This window comes from Balaenoptera physalus (assembly GCF_965194825.1).
Source record: "Balaenoptera physalus genome assembly, chromosome: 9".
Classification (NCBI taxonomy): Eukaryota; Metazoa; Chordata; class Mammalia; order Artiodactyla; family Balaenopteridae; genus Balaenoptera; species Balaenoptera physalus.
In genome coordinates this window covers 107511904-107530823 of record NC_138888.1, presented here as the reverse complement: position 1 = coordinate 107530823, position 18920 = coordinate 107511904, and the positions used below count along the sequence as shown (strand labels likewise).

The window sequence follows — 18920 nt, the reverse complement described above, 5'->3', positions numbered from 1 at the left end:
TCTTTCTCCTCTTGTTCCCCCATCACACAAAAGAACATTTTCTCATCTTTCTGATATATAATTTTGTAAGATCAGTAGTAATTACGTACGTTATTGTGACTCAGTATGCTGTTAGTGATGATCCATTTAGTGAACTGTAGTCGCTTTTCCTATACAGCTTTTTGTCTTTCTGATTTAATAATTGATTTTGTTGTTCATTTGCTTATAGTTTTATGCATTCGCACACACAGTTTTCAGTGTACGTATCGGTAATTCCACCCCAACTACTCTGCCAGTTGTCTGAATCTTTCTTAAAGATATTTGAGCATATCAGGTGTTCTGTCATTTTCATCTTATTGAGGAAGTGTCTCTGGGGGCCTTCTGATCGGCTTCCGTGTGCGCTGTCGTGTTAGCTCTGTGTAAGTCAGATGCATGGCTGTTGTCCAGAGAGCTCTCTTTACTGTTCTTCTGAGGATTCTGTTCTGTATTGCAGTTCCTGTTCACTTTTCTTTGAAGTATCTCCTTCGTTTTGGTGACATACCTCTTCTAGTACTTTTGTGAGAAAAAGGAATATGGTTATATATTTTTGAAACCTTGTACGTTTGCAAATGTATTTAATATGTTCTCACATTGGAATCATGGTCTGATTGAACATAGACTTCAAGGTTGGAAATTGCTTTTCCTCAGAAATTTGAAAGTGATGCTCCGTTTTCAGTTCTGGGAAAATCTCTTGAATTATTTCATTGATTATTTTCCTCTTTATTTTGTCAACTCTTGCTTCCTGGAACTCCTGTTATTCAAGTATTAGATAGCAGGGACTGGCTCTTCCATTTTCTTCATCTTTCTACCTCTGTATTCTTCCTCTACTTGCTGAAATTTTCTCATGTTTATCCTTCAACTTTTTCATCAAATTCTGAATGTTCTTTTTTTGTTCCGGGAATAGTCCTTTTTGTAGCATTCTGGTCTTGTTTCATGCATGCAGTATCTTATGTTGTCTTTCGTAAGATACTCACGGTGTTTTAAAGGTTTTTTAGTCTTTTTTTCTTTTTTTTTTGGTTCTATCTTTCATGTTAAGAGACTTTGCTAAATGTCTGATCATTGATGGTTTAATGTTTTGTCAGCTGTGAGCATCACCGTATGGTAATCTGGCTGTGTTACTTTCTGGAGGAATCCCTGTTGTTAGACTTTAGGCTTGTTAGATTGTTAGCATATCATGGGAGCCCTTAAGGGAAGCTGATGGGGGCATCTCATCTTTCAGTACATACAAATACACATAATCTTACAGATTTCAGTGTACTTTACTGCTGCTCTTATCTATGCTGGATGTTCCTTAGTCTAGAAACTCTGTTTTTACACTCCCCAAAGAGTAAGCCTCCAGTCTTCGATTAGGACTTGGGAGGGGCAGTTGCCCAATGGATGGAGTAGGGGCGAGGGAGCTCGGGGTCTGACTGCTTTTTAAACAGCTTTCGACTCATCCTCATTTTAACTGCCTGCCTTCCTCCCTACTTTAGAATTATCTGGGATCACCAGTTCCTAAGCCTGTTGAGGTGTTAATGGTATTGGTTTGGCCAGCAGTGCCAGATTACTGTTTATCTTTTTTTGGATGTCCTGCATCAGTTACTGCTTGATCATCTTTTGTTTGGCTTCCAAAATCATCAGTGTTTTCTCTTCTCCTGCCCTTTCTTTCCTTTTGTTTTACTGTTTAAATTAAAAAAAATTTTTTAAACATCTTTATTGGGAGTATAACTGCTTTGCAATGGTGTGTTAGTTTCTGCTGTATAACAAAGTGAATCAGCTGTACATATACATATGTCCCCATATGTCCTTCCTTTTGCATCTCCCTCCCACCCTCCCTATCCCACCCCTCTAGGTGGTCACAAAGAATCGAGCTGATCTCCCTGTGCTATGCGGCTGCTTCCCACTAGCTATCTATGTTACATTTGGTAGTATATATAAGTCCATGCCACTCTCTCAGTTCCTCCCAGCTTACCCTTCCCCCTCCCCATGTTCTCAAGTCTGTTCTGTACGTCCGCATCTTTATTCCTGTCCTGAACCTAGGTTCTTCATTTTTTTTTTGTTTTTTTTTTTAGATTCCATATACATGTGTTAGCATATGGTATTTGTTTTTCTCTTTCTGACTTCACTCTGTATGACAAATTCTAGATCCATCCACCTCACTACAAATAACTCGATTTTGTTTCTTTTTATGGCTGACTAATATTCCAGCTTCTTTATCCATTCATCTGTCGATGAACACTTAGGTTGCTTCCATGTCCTGGCTATTGTAAATAGAGCTGCAGTGAACATTGTGGTACGTGACTCTATTTGAATTATGGTTTTCTCAGGGTATATGCTCAGTAGTGGGATTGCTGGGTTGTATGGTAGGTAGTTCTATTTTTAGTTTTTTAAGGAACCTCCATATTGTTCTCCATAGTGGCTGTACCAATTTACATTCCCACCAACAGTGCACGAGGGTTCCCTTTTCTCCACACCCTCTCCAGCATTTATTGCAGATGTTTTGGTGATGGCCATTCTGACTGGTGTGAGGTGATACCTCATTGTAGTTTTGATTTGCATTTCTCTAATTATTAGTGATGAGCATTCTTTCATGTGTTTGTTGGCAATCTGTATGTCTTCTTTGGAGAAATGTCTATTTAGGTCTTCTGCCCATTTTTGGATTGGGTTGTTTGTTTTTTTGTTATTGAGCTGCATGAGCTGCTTGTAAATCTTGGAGATTAATCCTTTGTCAGTTGCTTCATTTGCAAATATTTTCTCCCATTCTGAGGGTTGTCTTTTGGTCTTGTTTATGGTTTCCTTTGCTGTGCAAAAGCTGTTAAGTTGCATTAGGTCCCATTTGTTTATTTTTGTTTCTATTTCCATTTCTCTAGGAGGTGGGTCACAAAGGATCTTGCTGTTATTTATGTCATAGAGTGTTCTGCCTACGTTTTCCTCTAAGAGTTTGATAGTGTCTGGCCTTACACTTAGGTCTTTAATCCATTTTGAGTTTATTTTTGTGCATGGTGTCAGGGAGTGTTCTAATTTCATACTTTTACATGTACCTGTCCAATTTTCCCAGCACCACTTATTGAAGAGGCTGTCTTTTCTCCACTGTATATTCTTGCTTCCTTCATCAAAGATAAGGTGACCGTATGTGTGTGGGTTTATCTCTGGGTTTTCCATCCTGTTCCATTGATCTATATTTCTGTTTTTGTGCCAGTACCATTCTGTCTTGATTTACTGTGCCTTTTTAGTATAGTCTGAAGTCGGGGAGCTTGATTCCTCCAGCTCCATTTTTCGTTCTCAAGATTGCTTTGGCTATTCGGGGTCTTTTGTGTTTCCATACAAATTGTGAAATTTTTTGTTCTAGTTCTGTGAAAAATGCCAGTGGTAGTTTGATAGGGATTGCATTGAATCTGTAGATTGCTTTGGGTAGTAGAGTCATTTTCACAATGTTGATTCTTCCAATCCAAGAACATGGTATATCTCTCCATCTATTTGTATCATCTTTAATTTCTTTCATCAGTGTCTTATAATTTTATGCATACAGGTCTTTTGTCTCCTTAGGTAGGTTTATTCCTAGATATTTTATTCTTTATGTTGCAATGGTAAATGGGAGTGTTTTCTTAATTTCACTTTCAGATTCTTCGTCATTAGTGTATAGAAATGCAAGAGATTTCTGTGCATTAATTGTGTATCCTGCTACTTTACCAAATTCATTGATTAGCTCTAGGAGTTTTCTGGTAGCATCTTTAGGATTCTCTATGTATAGTATCATGTCATCTGCAAACAGTGACAGCTTTACTTCTTCTTTTCCGATTTGGATTCCTTTTATTTCTTTGTCTTCTCTGATTGCTGTGGCTAACACTTCCAAAACTATGTTGAATAATAGTGGTGAGAGTGGGCAACCTTGTCTTGTTCCTGATCTTAGTGGAAATGGTTTCAGTGTTTCACCATTGAGGACAATGTTGACTGTGAGTTTTTCATATATGGCCTTTATTATGTTGAGGAAAGTTCCCTCTATGCCTACTTTCTGCAGGGCTTTTATCATAAATGGGTGTTGAATTTTGTCGAAAGCTTTCTCTGCATCTATTGGGATGATCATATGGTTTTTCTCCTTCAGTTTGTTAATATGGTGTATCACATTGATTGATTTGCATATATTGAAGAATCCTTGCATTCCTGGAATAAACCCCACTTGATCATGGTGTATGATCCTTTTAATGTGCTGTTGGATTCTGTTTGCTAGTATTTTGTTGAGGATTTTTGCATGTATGTTCATCACTGATATAGGCCTGTAGTTTTCTTTCTTTGTGACATCTTTGTCTGGTTTTGGTATCAGGGTGATGGTGGCATCGTAGAATGAGTTGGGGAGTGTTCCTCCCTCTGCAATATTTTGGAAGAGTTTGAGAATGATAGGTGTTAGCTCTTCTCTGAATGTTTGATAGAATTCGCCTGTGAAGCCATCTGGTCCTGGGCTTTTGTTTGTTGGAAGATTTTTAATCACAGTTTCAATTTCAGTGCTTGTGATTGGTCTGTTCATATTTTCTATTTCTTCCTGATTCAGTCACGGCAGGTTGTGCATTTCTAAGAATTTGTCCATTTCTTCCAGGTTGTCCATTTTATTGGCATAGAGTTGCTTGTAGTAATCTCTCATGATCGTTTGTATTTCTGCTGTGTCAGTTGTTACTTCTCCTTTTTCATTTCTAATTCTATTGATTTGAGTCTTCTCCCTTTTTTTCTTGATGAGTCTGGCTAATGGTTTATCAATTTTGTTTATCTTTTCAAAGAACCAGCTTTTAGCTTATGGATCTTTGCTATCGTTTCCTTCATTTCTTTTTCATTTAGTTCTGTTCTGATCTTTATGATTTTTTTCCTTCTCCTAACTTTGTGTTTTTTTGTTCTTCTTTATGTAATTGCTTTAGGTGTAAGGTTAGGTTGTTTATTTGAGATGTTTCTTGTTTCTTGAGGTAGGATTGTATTGCTATAAACTTCCCTCTTAGAACTGCTTTTGCTGCATCCCATAGGTTTTGGGTCATCGTGTTTTCATTGTCATTTGTTTCTAGGTATTTTTTGATTTCCTCTTTGATTTCTTCAGTGATCTCTTGGTTATTAAGTAGTGTGTTGTTTAGCCTCCATGTGTTTGTATTTTTTTACAGATTTTTTCCTATAATTGATATCTAGTCTCATAGCATTGTGGTCGGAGAAGATACTTGATACAATTTCAATTTTCTTAAATTTACCAATGCTTGATTTGTGAACCAAGAGACGATCTATCCTGGAGAGTGTTCCATGAGCACCTGAGAAGAAAGTGTATTCTGTTGTTTTTGGATGGAATGTTCTATAAATATCAATTAAGTCCATCTTGTTTAATGTATCATTTAAAGCTTGTGTTTCCTTATTTATTTTCATTTTGGATGATCTGTCCACTGGTGAGAGTGGGGTGTTAAAGTCCCCTACTACGATTGTGTTGCTGTTGATTTCCTCTTTTATGGCTGTTAGCATTTGCCTTATGTATTGAGGTGCTCCTCTCTTGGGTGCATAAATATTTACAATTGTTATGTCTTTTTCTTGGATTGATCCCTTGATCATTATGTAGTGTCCTTCTTTATCTCTTGTAATAGTCTTTATTTTAGAGTCTATTTTGTCTGACGTGAGAATTGCTACTCCAGCTTCCTCTTGATTTCTATTTGCATGGAATTTCTTTTTCCATCCCCTCCCTTTCAGTCTGTATGTGTCCCTAGGTCTGAAGTGGGTCTCTTTTAGACAACATTATCCGGGTCTTGTTTTTGTATCCTTTCAGCCAGTCTGTGTCTTTTGGCTGGAGCATTTAATCCATTTACATTTAAGGTAATTATCGGTATGTATGTTCCTATTACCTTTTTCTTAATTGTTTTGGGTTTGTTATTGTAGGTCTTTTCATCCTCTTGTGTTTCCTGCCTAGAGAAGTTCCTTTAGCATTCGTTGTAAAGCTGGTTTGGTGGTGCTGAATTCTCTTAGGTTTTGCTTGTCTGTAAAGGTTTTAATTTCTCTGCCGAATCTGAATGAGATCCTTGCTGGGTAGAGTAATCTTGGTTGTAGGTTTTTCCCTTTCATCACTTTAAATATGTCCTGCCACTCCCTTCTGGCTTGCAGAGTTTGTGTTGAAAGATCAGCTATTAAACTTATGGGGAGTCTCTTGTATGTTATTTGTTGTTTTCCCTTGCTGCTTTTAATATTTTTTCTTTGTATTTAATTTTTGGTAGTTTGATTAATATGTGTTTTGGCGTGTTTCTCCTTGGATTTATCCTGTATGGGACTCTCTTCGCTTCCTGGGCTTGATTGACTGTGTTCTTTCCCACATTAGGGAAGTTTTCAACTATAATCTCTTGAAATATTTTCTTAGTCCCTTTCTTTTTTCTCTTTTTCTTGTGGGACCCCTATAATTTGAGTGTTGGTGCGTTTAATGTCCCAGAGGTCTCTGAGACTGTCCTCAGTTCTTTTTGTTCTTTTTTCTTTATTTTGCTCTGAAGTAGTTATTTCCACTATTTTATCTTCCAGGTTACTTATCTGTTCTGCTTCAGTTATTCTGCTATTGATTCCTTCTAGAGAATTTTAAATTTCATTTATTGTGTTGTTCATCATTGTTTGTTTGCTCTTTAGTTTTTCTAGTTCCTTGTCAAACGTTTCTTGTGTTTTTTCTCCATTCTATTTTCAAGATTTTGGATCATCTTTACTATCATTACTCTGAATTGTTTTTCATGTAGACTGCCTATTTCCTCTTCATTTGTTTGGTCTGGTGGGTTTTTACCTTGCTCCTTCATCTGCCGTGGGTTTCTCTGTCTTCTCATTTTGCTTAACTTACTGTGTTTGGGGTCTCGTTTTCACTGGCTGCAGGTTCATAGTTCCCGTTGTTTTTGGTGTCTGCCGCCAGTGGCTAAGGTTGGTTCAGTGGGTTGCGTAGGCTTCCTGGTGGAGGATACTTGTGCCTGTGTTCTGGTGGATGAGTCTAGATCTTGTCTTTCTGACGGGCAGGACCTCGTCTGGTGGTGTGTTTTGGGGTGTCTGTGAACTTCATATGATTTTAGGCAGCCTCTCTGCTAATGGGTGGGGTTGTGTTCCTGTCTTGCTAGTTGTTTGGCGTCGGGTGTCCAGCACTGTATCTTGCTGGTCGTTAAGTGGAGCTGGGTTTTAGAGTTGAGATGGAGATCTCTGGGAGAACTTTTGCCATTTGATATTACATGGAGCCCGGAGGTCTCTGGTGGACCAGTGTTCTGAACTTGGCTCTCCCATCTTAGAGGCACAGGCCTGAGACCCGGCCGGAGCACCAAGACCCTGTCAGCCACACGGCAAAAAAATGAACTGCAGTTACACTGAGAGGTGCCTTATCAATAGCAAGAATGGAAGCCGGGAAGCAGTTGACTGTCATTTGTCATGTGCTGAGGGAAAATAACTGTCAGAGTAGAAACCAATGTCCAGCAAAACTTTCAGATGAGTGGTTTATTACAGAGGATGTTAAAAAGCACAGGAACCAACAGCCAGATGAAGAGATTCATAGGGTGAGGTCAAGAACAAAGAAACTTCAGTCCTCTTGGACTTGGGAGCCCAGCAAGCACTGTGGCACGTGGAGGCGTTCTACTTCACCATTCAGAAGCTCTCTGAAACCCCTCCTTTTGGATTTTAATGGTGCCTTCACTACACAGGCATGGTTCATTAAATTCATAGGCATTGGTACTTTCTTTCCTTTTAGATTCATAGCTTTTGTATAGCTTTAATGTGCGGTTTTGAGAAGTGGATTATTAGCTCAGATGCATATATTTACTTCTTCATCTTTTCCTCAGTTTTTTAAAAAATCGGTTATTTGGTATATATTTGTGACTTTGAGAAACAAAGAGTAGAATGGACATTATAGACAAATAATGGTAATGTTTGGCCTACACCGCCCGGCTTCAAACTAAGGCAGTTTATAGTTAGAGGAGAAAGAGTTACTTTATCCTTTGTCAGTTAATCAATTACTATTGGAAAACAATTTTTTATTTGAATACCTTCACAGTTGAATGTGCTATTCATTTATCAACCACTTACGTAATGGGTGTTAAAAGTTCTTCATTTATTTTATTTCAGGGCATATAAATATAATAGAGCTATAAATTATTACAGGCTGTCTTCAGAGCTTTAAAAATTATCTAAATATTAATAACAAACCATTAAAATTTTAGTTATTTTAAAATGTTATATAGCTGAGCATGAGTGGTTCATGATCTACTAAGTAAGTTTTTAAAGTTGTTGGGTACTTACCTGATGACCAAATATTGTGCTGAGTCCTGGGGAATTAGAAAGGGTCTCTAAAATAGGATGACCGTGTAATTTATTGTCCAGATGGGGACACTTTTGAGTGTCATGACTACAAGCATCAACTAGGGCTGTTAGAGACAAATGAGGAGGACCTGTGACACCTTCTGTAAGAGTTTCATAGTTCAGGTTCAGTGATACGTGACAAATTAGGAAAATGTTCTAAATACCGGTGCATAGTAGCGTTTTGCATTAAAAAGGAAGGAGACTTTTTAAAAATTTGTGATGTTCAGTTTTCATACAGTTGATTCAGAGGTATTGGATATGCATAGGCTTGGATATAGCTTCTTATTTTGTATTTCAGTTTGTGGGTTGTTTTTTTACTTAGTGAATTATTATTATTATTTTTTCTTAGTGAATTATTTAGCTTTCTTTCCAATTTCTTTTCACTTTGTGTTTCTTTTACCCTTGGGGATGTATCCAGATATGGAAAGGAGGAAAGTCTCAGTTAGTGGATTCTTTGTTAGGAGCATTGTTGCAAGTGGGAAGCTTTATTAAATTACTTTCATACTTTCTGCATTTTCCCTTATGATACAGTTTCTTGGTTTAAATCTCTTTAATTATAATTTCTTTTTTTGTTGATCTGTGTCTAGTACTCTAGTGTATATTTCATTTCTTAAAATACTCAAGCTATTCAAGGAATAGCTTGAATGCTAAAATGGAGATATAAGGGAAGCACATTCATAAAGACATTAGAGTTCTTTTGAGGCTGTGCTTTGAAACTCACACAGATCCTGTTTGTGATAGGTGGTTTAGTTCAGATTTTATTGGCACCCGAATTTGTTTGGTTTTATATACTTAAAGGTATTTAATGTTTACAACTGTATGACAGCCTTGCTGTAAGATGGGTAGTAATATCAAGGAACCTCATTGATTTTACCCCCAGCTTAGTTTCATAGAAAAGAAGCTTGATGAAAATATTTCTTATTGTAAAGTATAATATCAGTCTGAATTTTATACAGATTATTTTCTGCCCCAGAATTATAGAACTTTGATAAGTGTATAAAAAATGTAACCATCATCATGAGTAGATGTCAGTACATTTTCTTTGAAATGGGAAAATAAATTTTATAGCTCAGAATAAAGAAGTGATGTATTCTAAATTGCATTGAAATAAAAACACATGGCAAAATAACTAAGTTTTTTTTATTTATTTTTTTCCCTTGTGATAGAACAAATAAGAAGTTTGCGACAGAGCACTATTGCCAAGCGTTCAAATGCAGCACCTTTAAATAGCACAAAAAAGGCATCAGGGAAGACTGTGTCTGCCCCTAAAGCAGGGGTGAAACAACAAGAAAGGTGTCAGATGAAAGAAGAAGTTGGCGAGTCACCGAAACGCGAGCACCAGAAAGAGAGCAGGAGGAGCCGCCGACACAGTGGACCCATCGGAGCCGCAGTTCCGTCTTGTCTTGACGTGAAGGATGAAACTGGGTTAGATTCTGAGCAGAAGAGTAATAACCAGGCAGAAGCAGATGTGCCATCGCACGAGTTAAACTGTCCACTCCTTTCAGAGACTTGTGTTAGTATTGAAGAGAAGAAAAATGAAACTCTGATGGAACGGAAAGCCAAGACTATTAGCCCATTGTTTAAGTTCTCAGATAAAGAAGAACATGAACGGAACGATTCCACTTCAAGTAAAATGGATGGGACTATTGTTGAAGAAATGAAGGCAGAAGGAGAAGTTGAAGAAGAATCAAAGGAGACAATAAAATTACCCCACGAAGATGACAGTGTCAGTGAGGAACCTGCATCTTCCGTTGCTTTCTCTGGCAATGCTGCTTGTACAAACCCAAATGAGAAAGAAAAGAACCTCGTCAGTTTGTCTGGTTCTGGGGATGAAGTAAATGAATGTAGTTTGGAATTGAAAGATAGCGTGGAAGTTGCTGATAAAGCTGAGAACTCCCTTCAAAGAAGTGAAATGGAAATGGCTTATTGTAAAGACGCAGAGTCTAATGATAAGCAGTTGGAGGGCACCAGATTTAATAAATCAAACTTAGAGGTGGTTAATACTAGTGCTTTTGAACCAGAAAGTAATATTTTAGAAAATGCTATTGGTGATGCACCTGACCAAAATTCAAAACAGTTGAATATTGTTGAAAGTATTAAAATGGAGTCTCATGAAACAGCAAACCTTCAGGATGACAGAGACAGCCAGTCAAATAGTGTTTCTTGCTTAGAGTCAAAAAACATAAAACCCAAACACACAAAACCCATAATTCATTCTAAGCAAACCATGACCACAGATACTCGGAAAAAAGTTGTTGGAGCAAAGCATAACATAACTAAAGTTAATGTCAAAAGTGTGAAGCGAAATGCTGATGAATCAGAATCTAAGCAAAATTTTCATAGGCCAGTCAAAGTGAGAAAGAAACAAGTTGATAAGGATTCAAAGTTTCAGAGTTGCAATTCTGGGGTTAAATCTGTGAAAAATCAGGCTCATTCTGTATTCAGAAAGATATCACAAGATCAAAATTTAGTACAGATTTCCAAACCCTTGACTCATTCTTTGAGTGAAAAGCCTCTCGGTCACCCTGGTTGCTCAAAAGAGCCTCATCCTGCTGCACAAACTGGGCATTTGCTGCATTCCAGCCAGAAGCAGTGCCATAAGCCCCAGCCGCCGGCTCCAGCAGCGAGAACCAGTAGTCATGTGAAGGAAGAGCTTGAGCACACAGGTGGTGTAGAACATTTTAAGGAAGAGGATAAATTGAAATTGAAAAAACCTGAGAAGAGCCTACAACCCCGTCAGAGAAGAAGCAGCAGAAGTTTTCCTTTGGATGAGCCACCGTTGTTCATCCCAGATAATATAGCTACTGTAAGACGGGAAGGCTCAGATCATAGCTCTTCATTTGAGAACAAATATGTCTGGACTCCCAGCAAGCAGTGTGGGTTTTGCAAAAAACCGCATGGCAACAGGTGTGTGTGTGGGTGTGGGTGTGTATGTATATGTGATACGTACATTAAAGAGAAATTGCTTTCTTTTAGGGTCGGATTAGTGTGAGAACTTTTTATAGAAAGAGATTATTTAACATACGAAGACTTTTGCACAAACAGAAATCCCTCATCAATCCCGGATATATGATAGTAAGATGGAGCCACTGAATTTACAAATATGCCGTCCTAGAAACTTCAAAACGCATAGTCTGACCAGAAGCTGGTATATATGGAAATGTTTTATCATTGTAACCAGTTAGTGTAATTTAGTCATTGCATCTTAAAAAAAATTCAGAAAATTGTTATAGTGCTTTGGGTCTGTAAGTTATATATTATTTTGTTTGGCTTGAGAAGAACTAGTAATAAATTGTGAAGGGCATAATGGAAATTCTATATATATACTTTCAAATGAAGCACACTTACTATGACTTAATACCACTACTTCATAACTATCAAACGTGACCTTAGAATGAAATTTGATAGCTAAAACAACTGTTAAATGACACAGGGGAATTTTGTATGTAACATGGAATGGAGTGAAACATGTATTTTGTTTCTGAATGTTCTAGTGATTTGGATTTCTTGTGAATTCTAATCTTTTAGGAAGTGATTTTGTAGCACTGCCATTGTCATTCTTTCCTTAGGATTCAGTATTCCATAGTTTTATGACACTGCCACCCTCCCCACCCATGTATTTTTTATTTGCTAGCTTTTTGAGAAAAAGAGAACAAGAGGTGAAGTGGAGTTTCCAGCTACAAGATTATCCTGTTCAAGTGTTGAGATTGCTGTTGGAACTTCTATCAACATTGATATGATAAAAGAACATTGTAACTTGCACATTGTAATATTATCTTTACTCATGAAAGTAAATGTTAGAACGATTTCCCAGCACAATTAGATTACATGAAAATGAAACTCTTTAGGGAGGGACAGTTTAGTGCAGTGCGTTGTAACACATTATTTTGGTATGGAGGGTGTGGTTGGGAGTTCTTGGGGCTATTCTGTAAAAAATAACTTTTATGTCAAGGGGTTTTTTCATTTGTGATTCAGCCCATGGCCTATTTTTAGTGTCAGTGGTTACTTTATAACAGCATATTCCAGTTTTTAAAACTTGTGACTTGTTTGAATATAGTGCTACATTTGCCCTCACTTTTGTGCTGTTTATGCTTTTTTGTTTAAAACACCTTATTCAAATATTCTAAAGTGGGCCTAAGAGAATTAAGGGCTAGATGGTCCTTGTAAGTGCTCTTTTAAGTTAGCCCTCTTTTCTTTGCCAGCATCGTCTAAAAACCATCATACTGACATGTTGTCAGAGTATGAAATAGGAGCCTTAAACTGAATGAGTTTCTGAAATGAAACTTTGGCCTAGAATTGGAAGACATGTTATAATGTAACCTTTTTGGAGGTAAACTTCTGTTATGATGGCATGGTCCTCAGGAGTTTGCCCAGGCTTTTGAATGATGACTGTCACTTCACCAACATCAGTTATTTTCCTAAAGTGAAGATTGTTAAGTCCCATTGTTTTTTACCTAAGGCTGCCTTTTGGATCTAACCTATAAAACCTAGAGTTTCTTTGCCCCAGTCTGGAAAATGACTTAGAATATTAGATGTGTAGGGATTTTGAGTTTACCCTATGTAATCGACATGAATAATATGTAATAATACTGGAAACTATCAATTTTGGAAGCAGCATTTCACATTCAATTTTGTGAATAAAGAAGCCTAAGTAATTGATTGTTTTTTTCTTTACATATTAACTAGCCTTCACTACTTCTTTGATGCACTCTGCTTGTATATATTGAGGTTGCTCAAAAAATGCACCTGTCATGCAGCATGTAATTTTCCTAGTTTAATCCATGTGTAAGAATATGAATTTATTAGGAAGGACATACGTGGAAATAACTTTCTTCCATATCTTTGATCTCATGCGCCAGCTACATTCATTGAAAGCTATTTGTTAATACGACATTTTTTTAGCACTTGTGACAAATTTACTTCTGTAAAGATTATTTTATAACTCTTCAGCATTTTACATGTATTGCAACTGAGGTTAGCTTCCTATATGTGCTTCCAGTTGGAAATTATATTTTTAAATACCGATTCATTCATGGCATGGCCAAATGTAATATTTGACCATAAGCAACTTCTATATGTATCCTAAAGACAGTAGGCATTGACTGCCTCCCAGTTTACACTTCATTGCTGTTGTTTTGGCTTCCATTTATTTTCCTGATTCAGCCTTGTAGCTAAGGTATATTCATTACTTTAAAAGGCAGACTATTTAATACTTTTTTAAAAACTTACCTTTGAACGTCTTTTAAACATAAGTCAGTTGGCATTTTGGAAGGAAGAAGTCTTAGTCTTTTCATAATACCTATCTTGTAGTTTCTAGTATTTCCCTACCTCCCCAGATGACATGTGTATCTTCAGTTTGTATTACACCTTCTTGCCCAGTTGTAGGAGATTAGTTCATTGGATGAAATTTAGAAACAAAAAAATATCCTTAGCGTAATGGAGTCATAACTTTGTACTCAAACAAGAAACCTTTTTCTGAGAAGGAAATTTTCTCTTAGAGAAAGTGATTCTGGTTTTTCTCAGGAGTTTAAGAGTTTGATAGAAAAGTACTTTTCTCTGCAGATTAGATTGTTAGTGACAAAAACAATGATTTAATGTTTATGTGGAATAAAATCATTTTACCCTAGAAAAGAGTGAGTACATATACATTCACAGTAATACAGTCTTAGTTGTTACTTAAAGGAACCACTTATCAGAACTTAATGGTTCATCTTGTAACAGCTCCATTGTTAGTGAATTTGTGACATGACTTTTTAAGAACAGGAATTCTCAATGTTGCTTTTGTGGTTTACTTTGAAGAAACTTGAAAATTTTCTAAGAATATATTTTGGTTTGTGCCAAAAAGATTAGAATTAAGATTACATTTTAAATTAGGTTTTAATTATAGTAGGATTTAAAATTTTGTGTATGAATGTATAACAGTAGGAGAACAAAACAAATATTTCTGAACTTTTCCGTTTAACTGATTTCATGCTGACTTGGTCCAGTTAATTCAGAGTTAATCTTTTACCACACATTAATTTTTTTTAGTGAAATATTTAACACCCGGATTATAGTCTTACCTTTGAGTGATTTTGCCTTTTGGTAATCAGAACTTCAAGGACAGAGCAGAAAATGGGAGGGTAATTATGTTAGCTATTTGATCCATACTCCCTCTCCCTTTTTAAGCCATGAGGAGTAATATGAAAAGGGAAGACAGTGTATCTTCTATTTTTGTGATAGGCCACTTAAAAAAATATATATGGTTAATAAAGTTCATAATACTGGTAATATTTCCTTTTTTGAAATTTTCCAGTTTCACTTTCAAGTGAATCAATTACATTTACCCCTAGGGCATGTAATTATTTTTATCAATGTCATTTTTTGTTTTGATTTCTCAAGATTTTAACTGCATTTTTATATAAAATCTAAAATTTTATTATTATTATTAAGATACGTCTGGATGGCACTGTAGTTTTGTGTTTCAGAGCTTCTTAGGAGACATTTCCATAAATAAACTTGGGGCATGGTGATATAATGAATACATTCCACATCATAAAATGACTCTCTCCTGGTTGAATAAAGATTTGAAGTTTCCTAATAGGTTTGTTCGATTTGGATTTGGGGCAAAAGCATAGCCATGGTCATAGTATGTGTCCTATTGAAACTATTCCAGGCTTGCTTTGAAGAAATTATTAATATAGCTGAGATGGGAAATCACATTAGCTTTCCTTCAGTATTTCAAAAGAATTCAGCTTAGATAGTTGCTTTCAAGAAATAGGAGTTCTTACGACTTTGCAATCTGAAATAGAAGAACTTTTAAGTATCGGTATTTTTCAAACTTAGTATTTTTCTGTTGGCTGTATGATCTGTATCACTGAAACATGCATGGACCCATCTAAAGTCTCCCAAACCTAGAGAAACCATTTCTGTCTTGCAGACAAATACCACATTGTTGGAAAGTTTTCTCACTAGAGCTATGAATCCAAAATATTCTGTATTTTTATTTATTTTTACTTAAGGCATGAGGTGTTTTTTTTTTTTAAATGAATTTGTTTTAAGTTTTAAAATGAACCATTGAGGAAATGACGACTTATCTGGAAAAGCTAGCACAAGCCTCGCCAGTTAGGGTAAAGAATGGTGAATTGTAGACATGAAGAAGTCAAGTTTCCTTGGTGCACGGCAGTGGTTGGTCCACAGTGGAAAGGCACATGAGAGAGGAAGAAGAATAGAGTGGTCTGCAATTGGGGGGGGTGGGGTATTTGGCATGACTTTTTCAAGACATCCTGTAAGGTTTGAAACTCAGCATTCTGATTTTTACAGTTTCTACATTAAAACAGGACCACTGGTATATTTAGAGAGGGTTGGCCATATCACACAGTATATTACCTTTAACATCTTCCTGTTGGACGATAGGTTTTTAAAAGGACTTTTGTCACTGTTGCTTGTGCCACTATTACTGAAATCAGCACAAAGTCTTTAGATCATTAAAGAATATACTTAAATTCTCCTAAATCTTTCAAACATACCATGAATTACTAACCTGAAGAAAAAAAAAGGAAAATGTTAAACATGATTAAGTGAGCTTTGTCATTTTCTTAATAATGGGTTGAAAAGTATGTGAAAAAGGTAATTTCACCCTCAAATTGCTGTTTATATATCTGTTTTGCTGTTTTATTCTAAAATAATTACAGATATTCTTTCTAAGTTAGAAAAACAAACTTTTTAGAGTCATAAGTCTGTCCTTGGACTTTTTCATTGGTTAGTGAAATTATTTCTTAGATAAAATGCAGTAAAGGGAAAATATAAGGAGAGTGTTTGGAAATTTAAAAAAAAATTCACCCTGAATAGTAATATCTTCATGTTGATATAATTTGGTCATTATTTGGGAAAACAAGTTTATTATCTAAAGTACAAGGTCAAGAAGTAAGGAAGCCCATGCTCAGAAGTACATAAAAAGATCCTTCGGCTAAATCATTGTGACACCATGAACCAGAATATTTTGAGCTCAAAGAATAGTTATATATATATAGTTAAGGTGGTTAATAAGGAACAATTTGTGAGGCTCCACTATGTTAGTTTTTGAGTTGCATTTTTGTTGCATCTGGTTTTTCTCTTTGTTATTTAAAATGATTAGTTGGATAAGTGACTCCAATTTTATGTATGATTTCAGGTCTTTGTGGTAAATGTAGTTGTAACTTTGATAGGTTGTCTGTGATCAGATTATCACAGCTTATCGCCCTTCTCAGTGGAGAAATACTGTTATTCTATATGTTGTTATTCTGTACAGTATGCTGACAAAGGTCAGTTGCCCTTTATTTTTATCCTTGTGTGTCCACCTCCCCCCCAGTATTTTCTCACTTATACTAGAGGGGAAATGTTTGACTTCTTAAAAGATCCATTTTCATAGAATGTTCTTTGGAAACTCCATGTTGAACTGATAGAATGGGTAAAGACAGAAAACATGCAAAATACTGGAAAAATATTAAAAATTCAATTTAGGCTCACTCAGCATTGGTTTTTAAGAAAATGTATCGAATCAAAGTGTTCTTTTTTTTTTTCTTTCCAGGTTTATGGTTGGCTGTGGGAGATGTGATGACTGGTTTCATGGTGATTGTGTTGGGTTAAGTCTTTCTCAAGCACAGCAAATGGGAGAGGAAGACAAAGAATATGTGTGTGTGAAATGTTGTGCCGAAGAAGATAAAAAGACTGAAATAGTAGATCCAGATATTTTGGGAAACCAGGCTAAAGTTGAAGTCCATAGTGAAGATAAAGCAATGGAATATGAAAAGCTTGGGTTATCAAAGCACACTACAACAAATGACAAAACCAAATATATAGATGATACAGTGAAGCACAAGGTCAAAATTTTGAAACGGGTGAGCCTCTCATTAATGCATTCTTTTTATTTAAGAACTTGGGCTGACTGTGCGAATTTGAAATTTCTCTTTAGATTTCACTGTTGTGTACATTTGCACATTTATTTTTCCGTAGAAATGGGTTTTTACTTAAAATGTTTTGTCAGTCTTGGTGAAACCAGGTAGTGACATCTTCAAAACATGCAGATCTTATTTCTTACAGTTTTTTGTGCTATTTTTAGTCTCTAGTTTGGTACTTGGATTTTCTGTGGTAGAATGTGTGTGAGACTTTGTGGTGGTAGGTATAAATTGTGCTTGCTGAGAAGTTTTTCTAAAAAGCTTTTCAGTCCGTAAATATCTATGAATCCATAAAACCACATTTGGCATTATTATTTTCAAGTGGAAGAGTTCTCTCTGTAAGGAAAAGTAATCTTAGTTCTTTTGATTTTTGTTCCAATATTTGCTTGGAACCCATATCTCATAATGTTCCTCTTAAAATGTGGCCTTTTAAAAAGTTGTCAGTTTTCCCTCATCTTACATTTTCGACTACCTTCTTAAAGTATTTTCTAAATAGAAATTTCAAGATATTTAGTCAATTACAGGAGAAATGTACAAAGGACACAGCACTTTATCTGATTAAATTTTATTTTCATTGTCTACTTTTTTATTTCCTATGATTTTTCTAATCATTGATTTGTTATTCTTGTAGGTAGTGCTAGGGAGGAAACACTGGCAACAAATATATGTGGATGGTCAAGTATAATATTCCAAAACACAACGAACATAAATTAGGGACCTTGGAAATATTTTAATTCGACCATTCAGATTGAAGAACATAAGCATGTTTTCTCTAAAACCGTCTCCATTATTTACAAACTCAGCTCTTGGGACACTCCTTACGTGACAAATCTGGATTAAGTTCCAGTTTGCCAAATCCTTGTGGCATCCAACGTTTTCTGTCTGCCAAGACTTTCTGAGAATCAGATTATGTCCTTCTGATATTTACTATTACTTTTTCTGTTGATTTGATTAGCACCAAAGTAATTGATAATATAGAACTGAGTGTGCCATTGAAAACAGTTTATAGCAAGCCTTTGGAAAGGTTCTGTTAACTTTTAATCATCATTTCTTGGGTACAATTTCTTGGCCATTCAGAAATATAGCTCATTGTTTTGTCATTCAGTTGAGTTATCTCCATCTTGTCTAAAAAGACGTTATAAAACATTAACATTGTGAATGTTTTGAGAAACCCCTCTATCCAGTCTCTGTATCAGAAAAGGAACCGAGGTTAGTCTGATATTGTAAATAAATACATGAGCCAAGTGATTACTGCTTTTCTTTTCTTTTTGATACTGAACTGTTGAATCTTATTTGACTAGTCTGATTTTAGTTGATGGAATCTGCTTTTTAAATATCACTTCTTATCCCTAGATTTTATGTTGAACCATTTATTGAGTTCCTATTGTGTGCCAAGCATGGTACCAGATTTGAGTATGTATGACTGATTGACAAATGTTCCTGCTCTCAAGTAAGTCTAGTTAGAGAGGTAGAAAATAAACAAGTAAATAAAAAATTATAGGATTCTCAGTCTAGAGAAAATCGATTTTTTGTATATACTCTATCTTCTTAAAAACTATGATTATATTTCTATACACAAGTATTCTTCTCACTGGTATGATGTGATTTTTTTTTTTTTATAAATTTTATTTATTTATTTATTTTTTGACTGCGTTGGGTCTTCGTTGCTGTGTGCAGGCTTTTCTCTAGTTG

The 18920-nt window shown here is 35.8% G+C and overlaps 1 protein-coding gene across 9 annotated transcripts in view; it reads left to right on the top strand.

The window, feature by feature from the left end:
* Window positions 1-18920, top strand: part of PHF3 (PHD finger protein 3) — a 97879-nt gene that overhangs the window by 53491 nt on the left and 25468 nt on the right. For 8 of the 9 annotated variants that reach the window (XM_082474060.1, XM_082474058.1, XM_082474062.1 and 5 more), the window contains 2 exons: window positions 9480-11220; window positions 16862-17171. In XM_082474060.1, coding sequence (XP_082330186.1) covers window positions 9480-11220; window positions 16862-17171 — 2051 coding nt within the window. The remainder of the gene's footprint in view (window positions 1-9479; window positions 11221-16861; window positions 17172-18920) is intronic. The other variant, XM_082474066.1, reaches the window with a different exon arrangement.